At 40.9% G+C, this 24444-nt stretch overlaps 1 protein-coding gene across 2 annotated transcripts in view; it reads left to right on the forward strand.

The window, feature by feature from the left end:
* TPRG1 (tumor protein p63 regulated 1) overlaps positions 1-24444 on the forward strand; it is a 148209-nt gene that overhangs the window by 13693 nt on the left and 110072 nt on the right. For both annotated transcript variants that reach the window (XM_044251983.1, XM_044251984.1), the window contains exon 2: positions 16356-16586. In XM_044251983.1, the coding sequence (XP_044107918.1) occupies positions 16365-16586 (222 nt within the window). In that variant the 5' untranslated portion in view covers positions 16356-16364. The remainder of the gene's footprint in view (positions 1-16355; positions 16587-24444) is intronic.

Below are 24444 nucleotides of genomic sequence, written 5' to 3' on the forward strand. Positions count from 1 at the left end.
ATAATATTAACAAGGGATGGTACTGGGTATTAGAGATTGGCCCTAGCTCAATAAGAAGGGAAGACAACTACTCCGGCAACTAATATTGCATTGTATGTTAACTAAGTAAAATTTACGTTAAAATAAAAAGAAGGGAAGATAGGATATCCTTCATGGATATTATATTAATTTATTTATTTATTTATTTATTTTTTAAGGAAGAAAATATTCTTTATTAGCAGTTTTAAAAGAAATCCTAAAGTCAATCCAAATAGGATGATGTCCTTTTAATTTTTTTTTTAGATTTATTTATTTATTTTTTTCCAATTTATTTATTTTCAGATAAACAGTATTCATTATTTTTTCACCACACCCAGTGCTCCATGCAAGCCGTGCCCTCTATAATACCCACCACCTGGTACCCCAACCTCCCACCCCCCCGCCACTTCAAACCCCTCAGACTGTTTTTCAGAGTCCATAGTCTCTCATGGTTCACCTCCCCTTCCAATTTACCCAAATTCCCTACTCCTCTCTAACGCCCCTTGTCCTCCATGCTATCTGTTATGCTCCACAAATAAGTGAAACCATATGATAATTGATTCTCTCTGCTTGACTTATTTCACTCAGCATAATCTCTTCCAGTCCCGTCCACGTTGCTACAAAAGTTGGGTATTCATCCTTTCTGATGGAGGCATAATACTCCATAGTGTATATGGACCACATCTTCCTTATCCATTCATCCGTTGAAGGGCATCTTGGTTCTTTCCATAGTTTGGCGACTGTGGCCATTGCTGCTATAAACATTGGGGTACAGATGGCCCTTCTTTTCACGACATCTGTATCTTTGGGGTAAATACCCAGGAGTGCAATTGCAGGGTCGTAGGGAAGCTCTATTTTTAATTTCTTGAGGAATCTCCACACTGTTCTCCAAAGTGGCTGCACCAACTTGCATTCCCACCAACAGTGGAAGAGGGTTCGCCTTTCTCCACATCCTCTCCAACACATGTTGTTTCCTGTTTTGTTAATTTTGGCCATTCTAACTGGTGTAAGGTGATATCTCAATGTGGTTTTAATTTGAAGCTCCCTGAGGGCTAATGATGATGAGCATAATTTCATGTGTCTGATCGCCATTTGTATGTCTTGATTGGAGAAGTGTCTGTTCATATCTTCTGCGCCAAGGAAGTAGAAACAATCATCAGAAGTTATTACGAACAGTTATATGCCAATAAGCTTAGCAACCTAGATGAAATGGATGCATTCCTGGAAAAATATAAACTACCAACATTGAGCCAGGAAGAAATCGACAACCTGAATAGACCGATATCTAATAACGAGATTGAATCAGTGATCAAAAACCTCCCAAAAAACAAGAGCCCAGGACCTGACGGATTCCCTGGGGAATTCTACCAAACCTTCAAAGAAGAAATAACACCTATTCTCCTGAAGCTGTTTCAAAAAATTGAAGCAGAAGGAAAACTTCCAGACTCTTTCTATGAAGCCAGCATTACCCTGATCCCCAAACCAGGCAAGGACCCTACCAAAAAGGAGAATTTCAGACCAATATCACTGATGAATATGGATATTATATTTAAATATATATTTATTTTGGAAAACGTCAAACAGTTCAGTGATCTCTTTAAAAACCATGCAGGGTCATGACTGAAGGTCTTAGATGCAGAGATACTGCCAAACAGTAACACTGTACTCCAACCTACACTAAGTAATACTTACCTCAAAAAGGAAGCTCTCAAAGAGTGGCTACACTTATCCATTGACTTGAATTTCTCCATTCACAAATAGGACATATTATATAAGCCCCAGATGTTCTTTTACCAAGTTGATATTCTGAAGAGATACTCTAGAGGCAGGAAGTGTATATATGGATGACTCTGGCAAGCATCGGCATCAAATTGGGCTTCATTTTCTATCTGGTCTCCTGGCCTAGTTGGAATGGTTGCCTCCTGGGAAGATCTGGCACATCCCTCATCTAAACACAGTGTCTCCTCACTATCATCCCCCGCATTTTGCCAGTAACTGCCTTCAGCAAGATAGGAGTCACTTTCCCTAAGGGCTTTGGACATGATCACTTTCCCCTTGGCATCTTTTAGGGAATGGGAAAGCAACTGCTCAGACATTATTTTATTAACTCCTCTTTTTTCTAGGATAATATACTAATGGCTCTTCAAAAGATGTAAGATCAAGGTGCTCTCTATCATTTGGAAAGGACCTTCAAAACCTTTTCATTTGATCTTCACGAACAATCTCATAGACTAAGCAGGGCAGGCATCCATAGGCAGATTTTCACAGATAAAGAAATTGAGAGGTATTATTACAACATATATGTGCACTTAACATATGAAGATGGCATTGCTGACAACACTTACAAATGACGGGCTTTATCCTTCCCTGGTCCATGTTCCTACACCCACTTGATTGCTTTGTGAGTGAAGTCATACATTTGCAGAAGGCTGAGCATAACCAAACAGCATTCTTCCCCAGGAAGCCAGCCTTGATATACACCTTCCTAGAACTAAGGAACTGTGAATATCACCAGCAGCATTTTAATTTTCTCAGTGCATTTACTAACTATTCTGTGTCATGCTGCTTATTGCTTCAACAGTAGATGTAGCAGAGGCCACACATAAACATACACTTATCCTTACTTTCTAATATTCTGGACTTATTTATGTGCATGCTATTTAGTTATGTACATATATAATTATATTCTCATAGGTACTAACATATTTTGTTTTCTTACTGAAATACAGATAACAAAAAGGCCTTTTGTGACAGATGTTATTATTCCTCATCTCCGACTCTTATCTAACTACAGCAAGCTAATATATATATATATATATATATATATATATATATTTTTTTTTTTTTTACTTCTTTTTTTTTAAAGATTTTATTTTATTTTTTGACAGAGAGAGATCACAAGTAGGTAGAGGCAGGCAGAGAGAGAGAAAGAGAGAAGCAGGTGCCCGGCTGAGCAGAGAGTCTGATGCAGGGCTCGATCCCAGGACCCTGAGATCGTGACCTGAGCTGAAGGCAGTGGCCTAACCTACTGAGCCACCCAGGTGCCCCAGTATATATATATATATTTTTACTTCTTATTCATTAGAATTCTGATCTGTCCACTCTTCTTAAATAATCTTATAAAGAATGTGAAGGTCCTTCTTGAAACAGAACTGTCCTCATTTCTCTATACCTGTATGATGGCCTTCATTATTTGGATGGGAGAATAATGCTTTGCTTTAGTTCTCTTGACTTTTCGCTCTCTGGGCAGTGTTCTCTGGACCTACTTGGATCTTCTTGGCATCTTGTAGAACAAGCTGAATCCCAGGTGTTAACATTCTTCCCTAGGAGGAGTGGAATTGGGTCAAAATTGCCTTAGGATGATATTACTCTAACACTTTCTTCTAGCTAAAAAAATATTGTGCCATTTGATGTCTTGTTTAGTATTCATCATTGGACTTCAATGTGTATTTCACTATTAAAACATGGATTGTCAGGGCGCCTGGGTGACTTAGTGGGTTAAAGCCTCTGCCTTTGGCTCAGGTCATGATCCCAGGGTCCTGGGATGGAGCCCTGCATCAGGCTTTCTGCTCAGCAGGGAGCCTGCTTCTCTCTCTCTCTCTGCCTGCTTCTCTGTCTACTTGTAATCTCTGTCTGTCAAATAAATAAAATCTTAAAAAAAATGGATTGTTTTTCAGTTATGGTAACCAACGAGATGAGAAGTTAACAGTATCTGTTTTTAAGACCAGGTTTTTAAGACCAGACTTCCCTATCTGGTCTTATTCTACCCCTTTCAAGTGTCTGTTTCCAAATATTGCCCTTTGGTTTCAGGAAAAGCTCTCCTCTACTCCTTCCATTCCTAGACCTGCTTTCGGGAAAGGTGGTCATATTTGTCATCTACCCATCAGGGTACTTTGAGGCAGAAGTGACTTTCTCCTTGCTCTGTCTCTGGTGGTGCAGATGTCTTCTGTGACATCCGCTGTGACTGAGCAAACTCTCCTGAACATAGGGTTAAGTATCCTGTGGGCATCCAAGAGGATAAATGAGGCCATGGTTCATTCCCTCCCAGAGCTTACAAACTACTCAGGGAGACCAATTACAGGCAATGACTAAAGAATTGGCTGATAAAAGATCATGATCACAGGAAAGCACAGGAAACACTGCATTTCCAAATTGCCGTTCCTGTGAAACTTATGGGAACTGGCAGTTTGGAGCCTGGTTCAAAATAAAGGGTTTCAAATCTTCTCTTTTCAGGTCTGATTCCATCACATCTGAGAAGAAAGCCTCTCTAAGCTGAACCTCCTTTGCTTTTCTGTCATGGGTGCTCCATGGAATAAAGATATCTATGACTGATCCATTTGTTCAGCTAACACATAATGAATGTTGATTATGTGCTCTACTTGGTGCTAAGCATATCACAGTAAGAAAACTCTGTCCCCATCAACTATTTTATGTAATAATGAGGATAATGTGAACGTTAAGGGATAGCTGTGATATAGTGTGTCAAGTATTGTCATAATGATAAACACAGTCTACAAGGAGAAACAATGGAAAAGCACGTAAGTTATGAGGCAAGATTGGACAGGGAAGCCTCTAGCTGCTTTCTAAATGGAGACAAGAAAGGCAACGGGAGTTATCAGGTAAAGGAACTGAGAAGGAGCAGGGTGAATTTATGAGTCTAAAGGTAGAGGAGTGTGGCTGAAGCACAGGTTGTGAGTGCTGGGATATAGCAGGGAAGACGGGAGAAAATGGAAAAGAAAATGGAGGGAAGACATTTGGTGAGACATGAGCCTCTATAGGTGAGTAGGAGTCCAGATCATGCCTGCCATACTCAGGAGCTCCTACTTTATTTGGAGTGCCATGAGGATTCATTGAAACTTAGTTGGCCAGTGACACAATCTGATTTGTATTTTAGAAAGAGTAGTCTTCCTGCTGTATGCTGCATGAATTTGAGAGGGAAGTATTAGAGAGAGAGCAGTTAGTGGACCTTTAAAATGATCCACAAGAGGTGACCATCAGGCCATGGCAATAGCAGTAGAGCATAATAGAGAATTCAATAGATGTTGAGGAATTAAGAGCTATAGGACTGGGGGCCTGATGGCTAAGTATTGCAGAAAAAGAGAGAATCAGACGGACTTCTGGCCAGGCAGACTTTATAGCTGTGACCTCATTTACTGAGATTGGACTGAAAAGGAGGAATGAGTTTACGGGGGAGATATGAAGATGATGAGTTCCTCTTTGGATAAAATGAGTTTGGGGCACCTGGGTGGCTCAGTGGGTCAAAGCCTCTGTCTTTGGCTCAGGTCATGATCCCAGGATCCTGGGATTGAGCTCCACATCGGGCTTTCTGCTCAGTGAGGAGCCTGCTTCTCCCTTTCTCTGTCTCTGCCTGCCTCTCTGCCTACTTGTGATCTCTGTCAAGTAACTAAATAAAAATAAATAAATAAAAAAAAACTTTAAAAATGAGTTTGCAGTACCTGTGGGTCAACAAAGGTGACGTATGTATTAAGCAGTTGTTTAGATGGATTTGAGCCTGGGAGAGAGATCGGACTGGAGATACTGATTTGGGAGTCATAGACGTACAGATTATGGCTAAGCAGTAAGAATGATGGAGCTTGCTTAGAGAGAACGTCCAGAGTGTGCTCTGACAAGCACCAGCGTATGAGACATGGGTGTGTGCTGTGCGTTTGTGGTGGGGTTTCCCTGAAAGAAATACATGCAGTGAACAAGCAAGTAGAAAGACCACTGGGAATGTGCAGTTCCAAGGGTCAGAAGGACACAAGAATTTCTAGAAGGATGATGTCATCAATCAACTGTGCTAAAGATGATCAAGAAGGATAAGGAATGGAAAGTATCTATTGCATTGTCACAAAAGCATCACTGAGAATATTTCAAAGGGACTGAAAAACAGATTTCTATGGGTTCAGGTGTGAATGAGATAAAATTAAATAGAGACAGCATGGCTGGACCATTTTTTTTTTTTTTTTTTGTTAGAAGCTTGGTCATGAAAAACAAGACTCTTCACCTTACTTATGCTTCCAAGGTCAAACAGAATAAATGTGCTCTTTTCCTCCTGGCTATCTGTTAGATATCTGAAGAGACTGCTTCAGTGTCCTCCATATTTTCTTTCATCTCAACTAAAATTCTCCAGTTCTTTTTATCGTTCCTCATGTTGGGGACCACAATTGGTGGTCCCTCATTCTCTTCAGAATAAAGGGGAAGGTTATCTCACAGGCCATGGGTCAAGATGACCAGTCTGATCATGGAAATAGGGAGAATTTGAGAAGCATCGGTTGATATGGTAAAGTGTCCCTTTATTATTTCATTTAACAAATATTTTACCATGTGTCAGATAGACACCAGGAGTCCATCAGAGAGGAAACCATCATTTGTGTGGGCTTTAGAGGAGTGTCTCCAGGACAGCTCCTCAGAGATGAGGTTTATGGAGCCAAGAGAGAGTGAACCTCAGACTCTTGGAGAAGGGATTCATCACAAGGAGTAGGTTTCTTTTCTTCGTAGGCCAGCTAAGTCTTCCTAGGAGTTGGGGGCAATAAGAACAGGAAAGAGGAGCCTGAAACCTTGCTCTTCCTCTAATTTGCTTTGTGACCTGAACTAAGTCACTCCTCTGAGCATCTGGTTTCTTATTTGTAAAATGAGGGTGTTGTCAGATATCTAAAATGTCTGGCAGTGCTCTTGGATTTCATCATTTGAAACCGACTGAATATTTACTTTGAGAAAAATAAATCCTGTCAATGTGCCATTACTATGGTATTTCTGGACCTATGTGGTAGTTACCTGGGTGTGTTTATTTTATGATCCTTCATTTATGATTTTTTGAATGCATGTCATACTTCAGTAAAAAATGTTTCTAATAAAAATGTCATTAAAATAATAAAGGATGCAGGTTTTTTTTTGGGGGGGGTTGGAGAGAATGCTGTTGTCAGCATTTGGATAAATGTCTTTCCCCAAATTTCACAAAATCTTTATGTGAGAAGTCACAGTTGGCTCAACAGGAAACCCAGGCTTGGGGGTGACTTCCTTCAACAAAGCTCCCAGCCAGGAACATCTGGTTGTGGAATGTGTGCTAGCACTGCTCCCTGGCACTGAGACGAATGCTGGGCAGGTAGTAGTCCTGGTGACATAACCCACACACTCCCCTGGGATATCCCAATAACTGGGAAAGAGACTTGTTCTCATTTCTAAGCCTTATCACCATCTAGTCTCTGAATCAGTGGCTTCAAAATCAGGGAACCTATTTACTTTGGAGAGGGAAGAAAAGAGGCTGCAGTAGGCTGAATTGTTGCCCTTTGTTGATTCTTTTGAGTTCTCTGCTCCTTCCTTTTTCACTAGTATGTGGAAACCATATTTGAGGTCTTATAGTCCCCTTGAAGCACATCGTCCGGACCCGGCATCTTTATTCTGGTCAAAGAATAAAGATTCTGGTCTTCTGGAGGGGATTGGAAGGTTGGTGATTTAGCCTTAATTATTCTTCTTCCCAGGAGGAGAATTCCACCACTTTCTGTCCCCTCCCTGTCCTAAGCTCTTTACCATCAGGTCAATTGCAAATTTAGGACACCTCTGCTACTGTGTGAGATAAGTCATTACATGTGATTCCTGGCTTAACGGTTGGCTTATACGTTGGCCTCCTTCTGCTTTTTTAAGCACATCCCCAGCCACCTCCTCCCCAACTCACAAATCCTTGTACAGGTTTATATTAATAGCTACCTCCAGAATTTATCTTTGTGGGGGAACTCCATTTATTTGGGGTGATGAAGGGGAGAACCTGAGTGACTTGGCTATGTGGGTAAAACAGATATGTCCTGGGATGCCTGGGTGGCTCAGTTGGTTAAGCCACTGCCTTCGGCTCGGTCATGATCCCAGTGTCCTGGGATCAAGTCCCGCATCAGGCCCTTCGCTCAGCAGGAGCCTGCTTCTCTCTCTGTCTCTGCCTGCTTGCGTGCTTGTGCTCTCTCTCTATGACAAATAAATAAAAATCTTAAAAAAAAAAAAAAGAAGAAACAGATATGTCCTTCAAATAATAAACACACAAGGAAGAAATTGTTACCCTGGAAAGAAAGAAGACACAGATGAATGGTGCAAAGTTGGACCGTATGCAATGTGACTCACCCCTCCAGGACTTCTCTCAGTCCTTGGTGATGTTGTTAATCTCACAAATCATCTGGGGCAAGTGAAACCACTACAGTGCCAGCCCTGATGCTGCATTTGGGTTGCCTGTGAGGGAGCTATTCTAGCAGGGATGGAGGTGTGGTGACAGCAGAGAGGAGGTGTGAGGAAGACTTCAGACTCTCATCCTGCTAGAGAGTGGCAATTTTAAGCAAGTGTTACCAACTCCTCAAGGGGTGTGGGCTGGAGGTGGGCAGCTGGCATTTCAGTCACACACACCATATTACCTGCCATCTTTTGAACACAATGCTTTTCACACCTCACAGCTGTGCAAGGACTGGCCTTGCCTATCTCCAACATGCTGTTGGCTCTACGGCGCCTTTCTCTACAACTTTAACTTTCCACACTCTCAGCCCTTCCTCCGCTCACCGCTGTTAATCCTGCCTTCTCTTTCCACAGTATTTGTGTGCATTCTCCTAGTGTGACTTGCTCACCAAAGTCTGTAATTATCTGCTAGATTGTGAGCTTCTCTGAGGAAAGACTGTGCAATGTGCTTCTATGTGTGTCTGTGTCTGTGCCTGTCCAGAAGGTGTTTCTATCCATGTTGTGCCCAGGGCTTCATTCCTCAGCTCACCAACATTTACTGAGTACTCATATATGAAGTATGAGGTCATGTGCCAGCAACAATAGATCTGACGGAAGCCTTGTCTTTCAAACTTAGACCTGACAGAGAAACAAGCAGGATGCCCATTTGAGAATTTGTACTTGGTACCTGCTCTCGGTCATGCCCATGCCAACTGTGGGCTATAAAGATGAGTGCTTGGAGTTGCTCATGGCCCAGGAGTGAGGACAGGGATGTCGTGGGGAATGACACAATAGCAAGATAAGTGCTACAAGTCAGGGACCCAAGCCCTACTGTAACCTCACCTTGGAGACTGGTGGAAGTGTTTGTGGAATGTGTAAGAAAATTAATCTCAGGGAGTCACAAGGGATCTGTAACCTCACAAATTTTTCTAGCCAATATCTTTGTCTTTATCAATTCTTTTCCGTATACATTTTTGAAGAGCCCCCTTTAAAAATTAGTTTCTGGTGTGAGGGGCTCAGCAAATCTCTGCATGTTTTCCTTCTTATATGCAAGAAGACTTATTGGGGCCCTAGTGTGTCTCCAGCCCTGGCTTGAGTGAGGTGCCCAGGGTATGTCCCTAGTAGCTCTGGTCAATGTAGATAGCCATTTGCACTAGAGGGAAGTCAGAGGCCAAACACCCCAGAGTCTTCACAATGGGCACCCAAATTCATGACATGGCAATTCTCTTCCTCTGACCCTACAGACTGTGCATCACAGGGGAACTACCATGTTCGTGGGAGTCACATAGTGAAGATGAGATGGGGAAAACCATACATGAGCAACCTCTCCAAATTTAGATCTAGAATATTGTAGGCACTGGAGAAAAGTCCAAATCTTGTAGCACTGTTGAGCTGGAAGGAAACTTGGGTATAATCACTCGAACAGTTTTCAAACTTTCACATAGTGTTCTCTCCACATGAAAGCTTCAGAGAAGGTCCAAAACCGGAGAAGTGGAAAAATTTTGATTGAAATGAGTTACTCATGTATGCAAACCATGAAGTCTGGCCGCTCATTTTTGTTGAAAAGGAATCTACGGTACAGAAAGAAGAGGGACTTCCCTAGAATTACCCAGTGAGTGATGGGGATGCCTTCTTCACGCCGGACCTGTGTTTCTCCCACCTCCTTGGCCCTGAATGAGCACAAGGCCCTGCCCGCCAGGGGGGGCCCAGCTGGGATCGAAGAGACCCTGCATCCATTCAACTTTCCCCCAGGATACAAGCAGCCCTGCTGGCACGTTTTATCACTAATGTACAAAATGTGAAATTGTGAAGGCTTGTTTGCCAATTCTCTTATCTCAGCTGGCACAGAGAAGGGCTCGTTGGAGTTCTGCGGTGTTAGAGTATTGTTTCTCCACCTCACATCCCTTGGCTGTTCTCACAGAGACTCAGGAAAGGCTGTGCATATAAATTCACATAAATTACCTTTACAAAATGTCAGAATTAAAAGTGGATTTTTATTTTGGGGATGTGCCTCAAGCTTGTTAACCCCTTCTAGTGGGTACATGTGTCACCATCAGAAAAGCAGCTGACTTCTTCAAAAGCAAGGTAAGCCACAGGAACTTACGCCCACGCTCCCTCCCCAGCTGTGCGCTACATCATTGGCAAGAGGTAGCAGTTCTTGTCAGAAAACTATGGACTTTCCTAAGCTCCTGGCTGGCCCACAGATAATCCTCTGGAAATAGTATTTTTAATCTGGTGGCCGCCATAACTTTACTCTTTATCACTTCTTCTTAATTGACTTGACTGGTCAAGTTCAGAAGAGACACAGAACCCACCTGGGCCTCAATTTCCTCATTGACAAAATGTGGAGGCTAGCACAGATGTGTGTTTCCTAACTAGGCATTGTCTGCGCAAAGATCCAGAAAAATGGTAAGGGGGATACTTAAATAGCTATTAAAATTTCAAAAGCTTTACGGAAATCACAAGGCACCTGCAATAGGGTTACATAGAGTTAAAAACAATCCCATGGAGACTTACAGAGTTACATGGGAGAAGCCAGGGAAAGTAAAGAAAGTAAGGGAGAAACAGCTGTGCAGGCTTGCCAGGGAGGCAGAGAAGGTGAGGAGCCAAGACTTCCTAAAAGAAGATGGAAAAATGGGAAAGATAGTGATGGAGAGTGGCATGGATGGGCCTTGAAAAAAGGTCCACCATGAACTAGCCTGAGTCTTACTGCTATTTATTTTACTTGTATCTCTGTGATACTTTTTATCATGTCTATCCTATTCTTTATTAAACTTTTGTGAGAAGGAAAAAGTCCCCAAGCTCCCCCCTTCTTTGCCTCTGGTTGGAGTTGTGGCCACTCAGTGTGGCCAGCTACTTCTTTCAAGCTGACCAGAACTTTTCAGCATAGTTCTTTATACACGTTTCTAGAAAACAAATATTTATTGGGGTCAACTCTTCAGGATGTCTCTTTGATTTTAATAAAGCAAAAAATAATTATCTTAAGATTGCACAGTTTGTCCACAGGACAGAAAACAGAAATCTTTCAGTACATAGTGGAGGAGAATCTTCCAGAATAAGGAGTTTGGAGGCACTGGAAGGGGTGGGGAATGTTTCTAGATCTGATAGTTTATTAGAATGGAATGGAATATTTCCAGAAATATTAAGGGCCAGTGTCAGTAGTAGGATGGAGCTTTGATTCAGGGTCACATTATCATCTCCATGAGACTAAAACTCTTTTGTCTTTATGGGCCTCTCCACCATAACATTGTCAATATTAAAACTTACATATCTATGTCATTAAATAGTGTCGTTAAATCAAAACATTTCTTTTGACCATAAAACTGTCTTTTCTTTTTTTTTTAAATATTTTATTTATTTATTTGACAGAGATCACAAGTAGGCAGAGAGGCAGGCAGAGAGAGAGGAGGAAGCAGACCCCCCACAGAGCAGAGAGCCCGATGTGGGGCTCCATCCCAGGACCCTGGGATCATGACCTGAGCCGAAGGCAGCGGCTTTAACCCACTGAGCCACCCAGGTGCTCCTCTTTTCCAATATTAAAATAAATTGACATGTTTCCTGAGCCTCTAAAAGGTTTGTGGATCATAGGCACTGTGCCTGTCATACTTAACAGATAAATCAACCTGATGCGAGGTAGAGGAGAAAGCTTTAGCTCCTGGGGTTGGGTGCTGGGTACCTGCTGGGGATGCAGGAGAAGTTGCTTCCTGGGAGTTTTATCTCCCAGCCCAGAGCAAAGCAGAGCTGACTGACTGAGACATTCGGCAAAAGTGTTTCCAATTGATCAACATGTAAATTTGGTAACTGTATCTTGGCTTCTCCTAAGTGCTCCAACTTGAAGCAGTGAGCAAGAATCCGAAGTTCTGTTTTGATTCTATTTAGCTACTTGGGTGAGGCCCTCACCTGAGTGTTCCAAAGTTTGCAAAATGAAGGAGTTGCACTAGACATTGATTTTCCAGCCACAATTTATGCCCCATGTGCTTCTGAAATACTATCAGAAAAGATCATAGAGAGATAGATGAAAGCATGTATATAGTGAGGCAGGTATACTTAGATGAGGACCCAGAAATAAGTTATCACTGCAATACTGTATTAAATTTAGCTCTGAATTTGCTGGCAGCTGAAAAATATAGAAGACTTATCATCTAATTGAAGGAAGAATTGCTCAGGTTATTTACTTTAGATATTTACTTGGCATTACATTGAAGGTCATGCAGAAGATATGATCACTAGTTGACCTTCGAGTTAGCTAGCCCCAGGGCAGTTGGAAAATTCTCCCCCATCCCCTGCCCTTGAAATGTACATTCCACCCACTATTCCCACAGTGGGAACCACAGCTAAGGAGAGACAGGACACAGCTGAGAGAGAGAAAGGAAAAGAGAGAGTGAAGGTGTTGCTGAGACCATATTGACCTTATATATGATGGAATCCAAGTATGTCATGTGTACAAACTTTTAAGATTTTGAAAATCTTCAAAAAAAAAAAAAAAAAAAGGCAGGGCACCTGGGTGGCTCAGTGGGTTAAGTGTCTGCCTTCAGCTTAGGTCATGATCTCAGGGTCCTGGAATCGAGCCCCATATCGGGTTCTCTGCTCAGTGGGGAGCCTGCTTCTAACCCTTTCCCTCTGCCTGCTGCTGTCCCTGCTTGTGCTCTCTCTTGACAAATAAATAAATAAGCAAGCAAATAAATAAATCTATCTTTAAAAACTTAATAAACTTTCACAGTTCCAGTGGGCACATGTAGAGAGGTGCCTGTTTTGAAGCACCAAAGACAACTCACATTAAGTTCTCTTGCCTGTTAAACCGGCCACCTACTGCTCTTTGTCTGATCTCTCCTTGCCCTCTCTGTCGGGGGATGGCTTCATATTATATCAGAACGTCTCCAGAATTTGCAAATCAACATATTTACTAAACATTGTATGTTTTATTACAAAAGCAGCACTAACACAATTTAATTTTTTTTAAAGCAAAAAGAAAAATCACTTTCAGTTCAATTACCTCAATAAATCTAAGTATTTTCCTTATGGTCTTTATCAGTGTAAAAAATTATTCAACTCATCCTATCTAGAGAAAATCTTTTTTTGCTTTTGCTTTTTTTTTTTTTTTTTTTCCACCTAGGAAGATGCGTCCTTCACTTCCTTGCTCTGGCAGTGGTTATGCATGTTATTTTAAATGTCTGCAGGCTATCAATTGGACAGACTTTGCAACTCCTGCTGTTCGGTGTTTACTTGATTTCTATTTCATTACCTCCCACAATAAGCAATTAATATGACTCCCTTTTGCTTTTTTAGAATTTCCTGGGATGAGATCAGGTCAAAAAGCATGGACTTCTTTTCTAAACCTTGACCTTACTTCCCTTAGAAATTGTGTGATTTGAGTACTAAATGCTAAAACTTAAGATTTCATGGAGTGTTAGAGAATAATGATCTTTTTAAATTATAAATGGCCCCAAATGGGTGTGTCACAAGGCATGCTTTATCCATGTGAAGCAGCAAAAACATTTGAATTTGTCTGGATTTGTTTTCAGTATTAATACGCTTTTAATATTTCAATGTCCACTATTCAGGCAAAGGTAGAAGAGCTTATCTGCTGCGCTGGGGAAATATATTGTCTGGGAAGAGGGTGATGAGGAGAGGAGCTGGCCCCTTCGATGTGGGCGCTCCCCTCATATTGGGGAGGTTGTAGAGAAAGTTACATTTGCTGTCCTTGCAAAGATGTCCCCGTGACCAGAGCAGAGCTGGAATCATCCTGGATTAAGGCGGCCAGTCTCCATTTTCCACCATTCATGGCTGTTAAGAATTGAACTGGAGCTGAGTTTCCTTCTTTCCTGGATCTCAAACAGCTTGGTCTCAAAGTGCTCTGATTCTCTTCCCAGAGTGTTTCCAGAGAAGACAGCCTGAGGGAGAGGAAGTGGTGCAAATTAAGTCCTCCCCCTGTTTTCCAGGCACAGGAGCCTTCTGCAGATGTCTGTTGTGAGGCATGCGTTCGCAGAGTGTGGCAAATACAGAAGCAGGCTTTCCTTCCCCCAAAGGCACAAATCTTCCTTAACAGGTTACAGGGAACTCCAGAAACACTCTTCCTTCTAACAGCCTGCTGGGTGGTTGAGGCGGCAGACCTGCCAGGGAGGCTGAAGTACTTCACTGATTGTTCTGTCTCTGTCTCTGTCTCTGTCTTTCTCTCTCTCGCACACACACACACAAGTGCACGCACACACGATTTCTTCTGCTTCTATGGGTGTGCCTTGTATTTCCTACAGGCCAATAGCTGCCTTTTGTGCATTTAACTTAAAAAAAATTACTGAAGACTCAGCAAAGCCATCCTGCTGTAACACAGCGTGCCTCAGGATGGGCGCGCTGGACTGGTCTGGAAGCCCGGTTGGGAGCCCAGGGTGGGCATCCGGATGCCCCCACAGCTATCTGAGTGTGCCCTGGGTGGGTCCCTAAATGCTGTGATTCCCAGAGAGATATAGGTAAAACCATCTTGTAGGGTTGCTGGGAGGATCCGATGGGGGACCCATCATGTGACCTACAGAGTCCCCTAACCAGCTGTGTTTTCTCCTGCATTCAAACATTGCAGGGTGACTGGGTACGTCCACCTCTGTCTGACAGAGGCCCTGTTTACTCCTCTCATTCTGACATAATTGTTAATAGTGCGCTTTTCATGCTCCAAAGTGTCCAGCTTTAGGCAATAGGTTATATGCTCATACTATTTTTACCTCTCTTAATTCCAATGTTAAGAGTACACGGCTGAGGTCGGGGCTGTTTCTCATGGTCTAGTGTTTCACAGGAATTGAGGAGATGGGATTTATCTGACTTAGGAACACTGAAGTAGCTTTGAGAATAAGATGGTGTTCCCAGTCACAGTGAAGCAGGGCACAAAACCCACCTTCTGTGTAGCCTGGACAGTGTACTTACTGCAGGCCAGACTATCTGACCTCAGCTTGGGCATGGTGACCTGATGTGGAGGCGCTTTTTACTAGAGTAGTGTGTGCTTTCTATTTATTTTGTTCAATTGTGCTGTGTATTTATGAAATAGATTAAGTTTATTGTGTTTTTACTTAAGTCATATATAAATAATCATTGCAAGCGTCCAGAGACTTCTAAAAACAAAAAATGAAAATCACCTATCATCCAGAAATAACCATGAATATTCTATTTTATTTCTTTTTAGATATTTTCTAACCCTGCCACATAATACATGTATATACATATTCAACTTCCAGTTTCCTTTCTACTTTCTTTTTTGTCTTTTTGAATTATTTTTAACCCATTTGAATCTAATAATTTGTTAATTATTCATAATCTTTTTTAATTAACAATATATTTTGGATAGATTTCCATGGTAAAAATATGCACTTACATTTTTAATGTATATAATGTAAATTATATTTCACTTTATGATATAATGTATTTAACCAATTCCCTACTGACTGGTTCTTCACTTTACTATATTCTTTTGGTATTAGAAACAGTATTGCATGAGTGTCTAATGTGACTGTTATACACAATGTTTTGCTATTAGACATAAAGTTGTGTATTTTTCTACTATTAGACACATGTGATGAACTACCTTCTATATTGATGTCTTTGGGCATTTGTCTACATTATTTCCTTAGGATAAAATTTTGGAATTGTTGTTTTTTGAGTTAAAATATGCTCAGTTCTAAGTGCTTTTGTGCCCTATTACTACACAAGCAGCATAGGAAAAGGTGCATTATCATTCCTTTTAAGTGTTAAATAAGTTGTCAGGCTGATGGGTTTTTAAGCAAAAATTCTATGAAATCTTGAAGATCGATTGCTTGGTAATTATTTTATACTCCCATCTCCATACTCTGCTTCCTGTCTTCTGGGATTCAAGGCGGGGGGGGGGCGGGGGAAGGATCTACTTACAGCCACCTTTTGTCTGTCTAGAGGGTCTCTGCTTCCCATCCCTCCTACACCCCCCCACCAAATGGCCTAACAGGGTGGTAGTGTCTGTGTTATTGAACTGATTCATTAGTGCCTTTGTTTAGATAACGTGTGGGTGCTTTTGTCAGTTTCAGGAACATCATTTGCACACTGCCAACTTTTTGTCAGAGCAAAGGACAGAGGTGACTTCTTTCCCCTTTTTTTTTTTTTTTTTCCTACTGAGAAGATTGTTTTTTCCTTTGTTTTAGGTAGAAGAAATGTCAACGATTAGGAGTTTTGAGGGATTCCACCCTGTGTCTCTGAAGCAAGAGGGAGATGACCAACCCTCTGAGACTGACCAGCTGTCCATGGAGGAGAGGGACCCAGGCAAGGACCCGGAGCCAAGGCAGATTTCAAGGCAGACAAGTGTGACTGAATCAACCCTCTACCCCAATCCTTATCACCGACCTTTTGTCTCACGGAAGTACTTCGCTACACGGGTAAAATTTTTGAGGTTACAGTTTGACCTTCTAAAATACTACACAAGACTACTCTTTAGAATATTCTAATATCATTATACATGCTGCAAGTTTTACCAAGTATTTTCACATTTGTTACCTAACAGTCATAATAAACATGAATTAGCTAGCTATCCTTGTCGCATTTTACAGGTGAAGGAGCTGAACTTCAGAGAAGTTAATTGTCTTTTTTTGATAATCATGTAGTGTTGAGGAGAAGCTGGTTATCTGTTTTCCATGGATCCTTGGCTCCTCAGTCCTGTGCTCATGTTAACCTTGATCTCCATAGATTAATGACCTATGGAGAGAAAATCCAAACAGCTGGAATATAAATCTGTGTGTGCAGAGTGGGTATTTGCTGCATGTTTGAAAAAGACGGGGTGATGGAGTAGAAAGCCTTGCTGAGAATAGGTTGAACCTCAGGGTCTACACTGGGATACTGGGATTATAGTGTGGGAGTAGCACTTCGAAATCCCAAACCCTTGCCTGCTTTCTGAACCTGAGCTCTTTCTCCTGAGCATTGGAGCTGAGAGAGCAAATGGAAGAATGAGTAATGGATATGGAGTTTGTACGTCTAGATATAAAAAAAGAATGGGGCGCCTGGGTGGTTCATTCTGTTGAGCATCTGACTCTTGATTTTGGCTCAGGTCCTGATCTGGGGGGTTTGAGATCAGGCCCCATGTCAGGCTCTGTCTTGGGCATCGAGTCTACTGGAGATTCTCTCTCCTTTTCCCTCTGCCCCTCCCTGCTCACTCTTTCTCTTAAAAAAAAAAAAAAGAAAAAAAGAAATTTTGAACCTCTAGCATTTAGATCAAGTGGAGAGTGCTTCCTGGGTTTGAGTACTTTCTCTCTCTCAAACTCTCCTTCCTACTTATCAGTGTTCTTTCCCAATCCTTCAGGGTTCTTGTTAACACAGTAATTGCTGGCTCACAGGCCACAATCAGTCGGTGGATAAATGGGATTGCACAGTGTGGCAATGGAGACCATCTCATTTTTGAAGCAATACATGGGACACATTTTGAAAAAATTTTTTTTTCAACTCAATATTATGAATAAATTGTGGCTAAGATGTGACAATATATAAAGCTTTAACGAATCCTGATTTGGTAGTTTTTAGAACATCTTTGGTTAAGATAAAAGTTGAATTAAGTTGACTCAGTGTGTGGGGTGTGTGTGTGTGTGTGTGTGTGTGTGTGGTAACATATGCGGAGCATATGGTTTGTTTTCCAAATCCCGTGAACTTTATTGAATAAGCAAAATTAAGTTGTAAGATACATCTGGGAAGGAAATCAAACCCCCCCCCCCTTTAAAGTCATCTCATCTTTGGTAATGATGATGTATCAGTCACAGCTTGATGAGATAACAACCATGAGTGGTACGGAATAAGAGAGGCATCGTGCTCAGAAGCGGGTGCAGTTATGAGGGCTGGCTGTGGGGGGGGGCGGGGGGCTCTGCAAAGCTATCGTCTTTGCCTCTGCTGATGGGCCTGAAGTTGCCCCATGCTGTCAAGTGAAGAGGCCGAGAACACGAGCTGCCACAGTGGCTGCTGTCCTGCACTGATCTGCAGGGAAATGACCGAGGTGTCACTTTCTGCCTTGCAGGCCTGACACTAATGTCTCTTGTGGCCAACTCTAACTGGGAAACAGATAGGAAAGGAAATTCTAGAAAATGCAGTTCTAGCTTAGCTACATCGACAGTGTAAAGCCACCATGGAGTTTTCTTTGTTTGAGTGATGCTTCTATTTGTGTGGCTCTATGTAACTTATTCAGTGAGGCCACCTGGAGTGACACAGTAAGGTAGGCTGAGGAGGGCTTATTATTCTTGTTTCATTGTGGACATATTACAGCTTCAGTGGAGTGAAGTGACCTGGCCAGGTCGCACGATATTAGTGGAATGCCTATAGCTAGAAACCATATCTCCTGTTTGTAAGTCCAGTGGTCTTCCCACCATCGAATACAATTGCATTTACAGCCCTTTCCTAAGGGAGCCAGTGACTGACTCCAGTCCATGTGAAGAATATCTTCTTCCTTGGGTATACAGAAACAAGCTCTAAATTCTCAAGAGGTTGGGAGGGAAAGCTTCTAATCTTGTTAATGAATTTAAAGTAGACTTGAGGACTCTTTAGGGGCTGAGAGGGCTACATGCTCAAGGCACTCAGCATTTGCTCTCCTTCAGACCAAGAAACAGTGTGTGTGTGTGTGTGTGTGTGTGTGTGTGTGTGTGTGTATTTATATATATAAATATAATATTCTGTGAGCATGTGTGTGTAATGAATGTGCTTTATATGTATTTTTATATTTTTTATCTATATCTTTATCTATCTATAAATTTTTTCATTTGCAATGAGTAGATAAAATACCAGTTTTATACAGAGGTTTAAATATTCTTAGTACAATGTGTGGCACTAATGTTCTAAATATTCTTAGTATAATGCATGGCACATCTATTAACATTTCATAAGCAGCTTCTCATTGCTATAATGAATGCTTTCTTCCTTTCCTGTTGATTTGACATTCCCATTTCTGTTTTGGTCATAAGGAATGACATTAAGCGCCCATGACCTCACCATGACTTCCAGAGGGAGACACAAATGTAGATGTATAGCATCTATAGTAGTAAAGAGGTTTGAGTGAAGGAAACTAATTCACTTCTCAGGGAATAATTCAATAAGACCCTGGCTCTGAATGATTCAGATCTATGAAAGATTCATCATAAAGTATCACTTCTTAGAGCTGAAACAAGGTCGACAGATGATCTGGTCCCCTGGTTCTCCAGCTTCATCATGTAGACAAATGACCTGGAAATCTTGTGATAATGCTCATCTGACTTAATAGGCCTAGAGGAAAGCCTCATACATATCTTCTGGCAATAAGATGCAATCTGTCCACAGACCAGACCTGGAGCACCAATGAGCTAGTCAACATTAAGGCTTATAGAGGGATGCTTGTCCAGTGTCATAACCATTAGTGAGCACCAACTTCCCCAAGAGGCTAGTAACAAGTGCTAAAGCTAGGGTTAGAACCCAAGTTTTCTGATTCCCAATTCATAGTTCTGTGATCCCATGAAGCAATTAAAAAGAAATAAGTTTATTACAGTACAAGAATTTAAAGCATATAGGTTGTAAATTCAGAAGAACAGTAAGTAAATGAGTTGAGGAATTCCTTGATCAAGTATTTTGTTTTATTAAATGTTTTAAGACCATTTCACAGAAGGTGGTTTATTGAAAAAAAAAAAAAGAAAAATGTCAATAAGCAAAGTAAAAGTCACCATAATCTTCCTGTCCAACTTTAACCAAAGTATACTGAGTGTGTGCTTATATGTTTTGGTGTATATTCTCTTTTACTTTCCTCCTCACATGTACAATTGGTTGTATAAAAATATTTCTTATGTCAATAGCTAAACTTCCATAAAATCATTTTTCACCATTCAATAACATTCCACTATAGAGATATGATTTAATTTATTTAACTTTTGATGGACATATTGTTTCCTACATATATATATATATATATATATATATATGTATATATACATATATATGTATATATACTTAAGATTTTATTTTATTTGTTTGTTTGACAGAGAGAAAGAGTGAGAGCACAAGCCGGGAGACAGAGGGAGAGGGAGAAGAAGCCTCTTTGCTAAGCAGAGAGCCCAATGCTGGGCTCGATCCCAGGACCCTGGGATCATGACCTGAGCCGAAGGCAGATGCTTAACCACTGAGCCACCCAGATGTCCCTTCCTACTTATATCTTTTATCCCAGAAAGGAAAGTTAGTCTTTGGCTTGCTGTGGCAGAATGTCACTGAGTTTCTTGGGTACCGAGAGCAGATCCCCAATGTTATGATAAGAAAGAAGCCAATTATAAAGTCAATTATATGAGTGTCAGACTGCATATGCAAAGATGTGACTGGTCTGGAAGTTTAAATTAATCCAAGGCAAACAAGAGGCTCTATCTCATGAACCGCAGATCATGACCTGAGTCAAAATCAAGAGTCGGACACATAGCCAACTGAACCAGCCACGCAGCTGTCCCCAAGAGTCATTTTTCAAGCATCATAACCTCATGCATTAGATCATACCTCTAATGCCTTAGATCATACCAGATCATAAAAGAAGTCAATATGGTTCCTTAAACCTCTCATGTTATTTCATGGGGTATCTGGGATATTGTTTCCTATCCACAGACTTCCAGACTATTATTTATTTCCTGAACTGTGCCCTTCCAACATAGAGACATTCTTCCTCAGAGCCAGAAGGAGCCTTAGAGGAATATCCAGTCCAACCCCTGAAACACACAAAGAAGACATGACTTGTCCAAAGTCAACCAGCAGTTAAGGGCCATGCCAAGACTAAGAGCCAGGACTCCTGACACTTTTTACCACCCCTTCAGAGCCTCTGACCTTGGACAACGAATGAGAGTTCATAGGAATGAATGTCTGAAGCACTTACCGTCACTCTGCTTGGATAATTTTTTCCTCCTGTTTTTGTTCATTTGCTATTTTATTGCCTAGACATATCTAAAAAAGGCCTAGTGCCTTTTCTGAACAAAAGTACCACTCAAGGCTAATAACTCGAGGTATATTATGATAATCCCTTTAGTTGTGAGACTGATATTCAAAAGCAACTTCTTATGAAAGGAACAATACTTGATACGCATGGGGAAAGATATTTTTAAACTCCCTGTAGGACTCTATATTTGCAGATACCTTATCAGAAAGTTGAAAGCGATTAGGGATGGGGAATTATCTCTAAATTTATACTTGAGAATGTAAATTACATACAAACTAATGGGACTAAAACTATTTGATCTTTTAATATTTAATTAATGGTTCCCCATGGCCTTTTTATAGCCTGTGTTCTATTGTGAGGAACGAGACTTTAATAAGCAGGTTTGGGACTTCCCATTGTGTAGCAAGATGTCATTGCTTTCATGACACTAATTTGGCTTTCATACTCTCTCCCTTCCCCTCTTCTCTTACTATAGGGTTCCCTGTGTCTTGCTCTTGCATTGGGAACAACTAAATATATTAGTTGTATTGTTATTGTCTGTGTGAGCTTCTTCCTGGTCTAGAAATTACACATCTCACTGGGCAAAAGGTTTCTTGATTCCCCTCCTTACAGTGAAATCCCTTGAAGATTGTAATAAAAGTGGTGTTTCTTTCTGAGGGCAGGCACTTACCAATAAAAAAATAGGCAACATTTCCTTTATTTTCAAAGAGAGACAAATTTGCCCTGGACTTTACAAATTGCATCCAATTTAGAGCTGTTTTTCTTCCTGTATGTGTTTACCATGGAGTGATTTCTATCTGGGCATGATGGTATTCACAAGAGAGATCTTATTGTGTGTGAGTCCCTGGGAGCACTCCTTTCTATGCTGCCCTCTCCTCTTATGGTCTAAGGATCTAGTACATGGTAAACTATTACCAGCAGATGGGAGTATTATTTGTGTGACAACTGGCCCCTGGCTAGTCTAGCTTCAGGAAAGGTAGGGAAACACACACACACACACACACACACACACACACGCACACGTGTCTTTGAAATTCCCTTAGTAGGTTTGTTTTGACTGAAGATACTCAGTGCTGAACTATTAGAACAGATATTGCTTACTCAGCTGTATAATAACTTATAAATAAGGATCCCCCTCATAATTTTTCTTCAAATTTAACATTAGAAATATACACATATTGAATGATGGGTACTTATTATTCCATTGTACTTTCCTATTAGTCTTAGGCAACATGGCGTCTTCAAGCTAATTTTTCCATTTCCGTGACCATTCGACCCCCAAATCCTGGTATGACTATTTTCCCTGTATTTAATATTAACAATAAGAATGAAAATACAGTGTTTTATTATTCAATGTTCCCATATGTTTTTGGCATTTCCCAACAGCTCTGTTATAGTTAATATTATCTTACCCACCCAGCAAATGAGTAAACTGATATCTGGAATAATAAGGACATAATATGGGTCTCATGGTGAGCAGAAAGTTTGAGATCTAAACCTTGTCCTGGGCACAAGTCAGAGTGTTCACACACCATCTCGTTTTCTACATCGAATGGCAGCAATTAATTTATTCCAGTTAACCAACAATGGCAAACAGAAGAGAGTAAAATATTAAAATACAGTGATTAACTGTTCCATAAAGGCACAAACACTGTTTCTGCTAAAGGTGATGACACCACACTCAGTGAGGACACTCACTGACAGAACTCTAGAGACTTCCCAGCCATTTCATAAAAACCACAGTGATGTCCAATGTTTAGGTTTTGAAAAGGTGTACAGTAGAACATCACCTCTAGCCACTGTCCCATCAAGTGTCTCCCCTTATGGGGACCACAATTAACATTTTCTAGGTATCCTTCTAGAGTTGCCTTAGCATAGATAAGCACATGCAAATATTTATCCTTATCTGTTCTCCTCTCTTTTATAAAAAATGTGGCATATTTGCCCTTTCTTCTGAACATTTTTTCATTCACTTAGTAATACATTTTGAAATCTTTCCATATTAGCACAGATTTTCTAATTGTTTTTGCACATTCATCATGTTCCATTGTATGGATGTGTCTCCTATTATATCTAACAAGTCCCCTACAGATAGATATTTGCCTTGTTTCCAAAATTTTTCTATTCACAAATAAGTCTGTGGAGAACACTGTCTATACATCTGTCATTTTTCTCATATGCAAGAGCAGCCATAGTATGACTTCACAGAAGTGGAATGTGTAGATCAAAGGATAGATCATTTTGATAGATTTTGCCAATTGCTTTCCATAGGGAAGACAAGTAAGGTTTTGAGAAATTCTACAATCTTATATTCATCTTCACATATTCTGGCAAAGTGCCTGGTGCAAAAGCATTCAACAAAATGCTTATTTTAGGATTATTTCATTATTCTCCAATTTCACTTGCAGTTTTTTTTTTCTTCTTCTGAAAAGTATTAGTTTCACTACTGAGTTATGTTAGCTAGAGGAAGAAATTATGTGGATATAAGAGGAGAGACAGGAAAAATAGCCTGATGAGTCATCAAAGAAAGGATGATTTGGTCTGGAGAAGTCAGGCTGCATCCTGGGGAGCTCAGGTTGGGAGATGGGAGCATTGTCGTGGGATCATAGGGGATTTCTCTCCAGCCTAGTTTGGTCCTGCCAGTGGGTAGAACAGTGATGTTGGGACAACCTTCTCTGTCAGTGGAGGCTCAAGGTCTACTTGATTAATCCTCCAGAACTAACTGATTTTATGACTTACAGTTTCCAGCAGACATAGGCAGCCATGTTAGCTCCCTGACAACCCAAGAATTAGCAGCTGAGGATGACAAAGGAGTCAGAAATCATTCAGTCCACTGGCTGACTATTCCATTCAGCAGGAAATGTGTTAAAATGAGGAACTCAGAATGTCTCAGTATCAGGGCTATGATCATATTTTCTTAAAGACTTCCAGGAGGCTTCCATCATCAGCTTGGCTTGGAAAGCATTGGTTCAGTCTCCTCATTTGTCTTTGTAGATAAGGAAATGTAGGCTAAGGAAGCTCAAACCATTAGCTACAGATCACAGAACTGATTTACGACAGATCTGGAGCCAGAGCCCAGGTCACTTGACTCTGTTTAATGGACATTTCCTGGATGACTTGGGCTCTGTCCAGTGAGTTGGACGGGGAGGGGCAGAGCTAAATTGGGAAAGCTCTGTGCCATTCCTACCACTTCCTCTGAAACAGTGCCATTCTTCTCCTTTTTTTTTTTTTTTTTTTTTTTTTTTTTGTATATGGATTCTCCTATTCTAAGGTCTTTTTCTTGACCAATGGACTCTGTGGCCAAAATGTTCCAAGCCTTTCATCATAGA

This window comes from Neovison vison, chromosome 6 (genome assembly GCF_020171115.1).
Source record: "Neovison vison isolate M4711 chromosome 6, ASM_NN_V1, whole genome shotgun sequence".
In the NCBI taxonomy this organism is placed as follows: Eukaryota; Metazoa; Chordata; class Mammalia; order Carnivora; family Mustelidae; genus Neogale; species Neogale vison.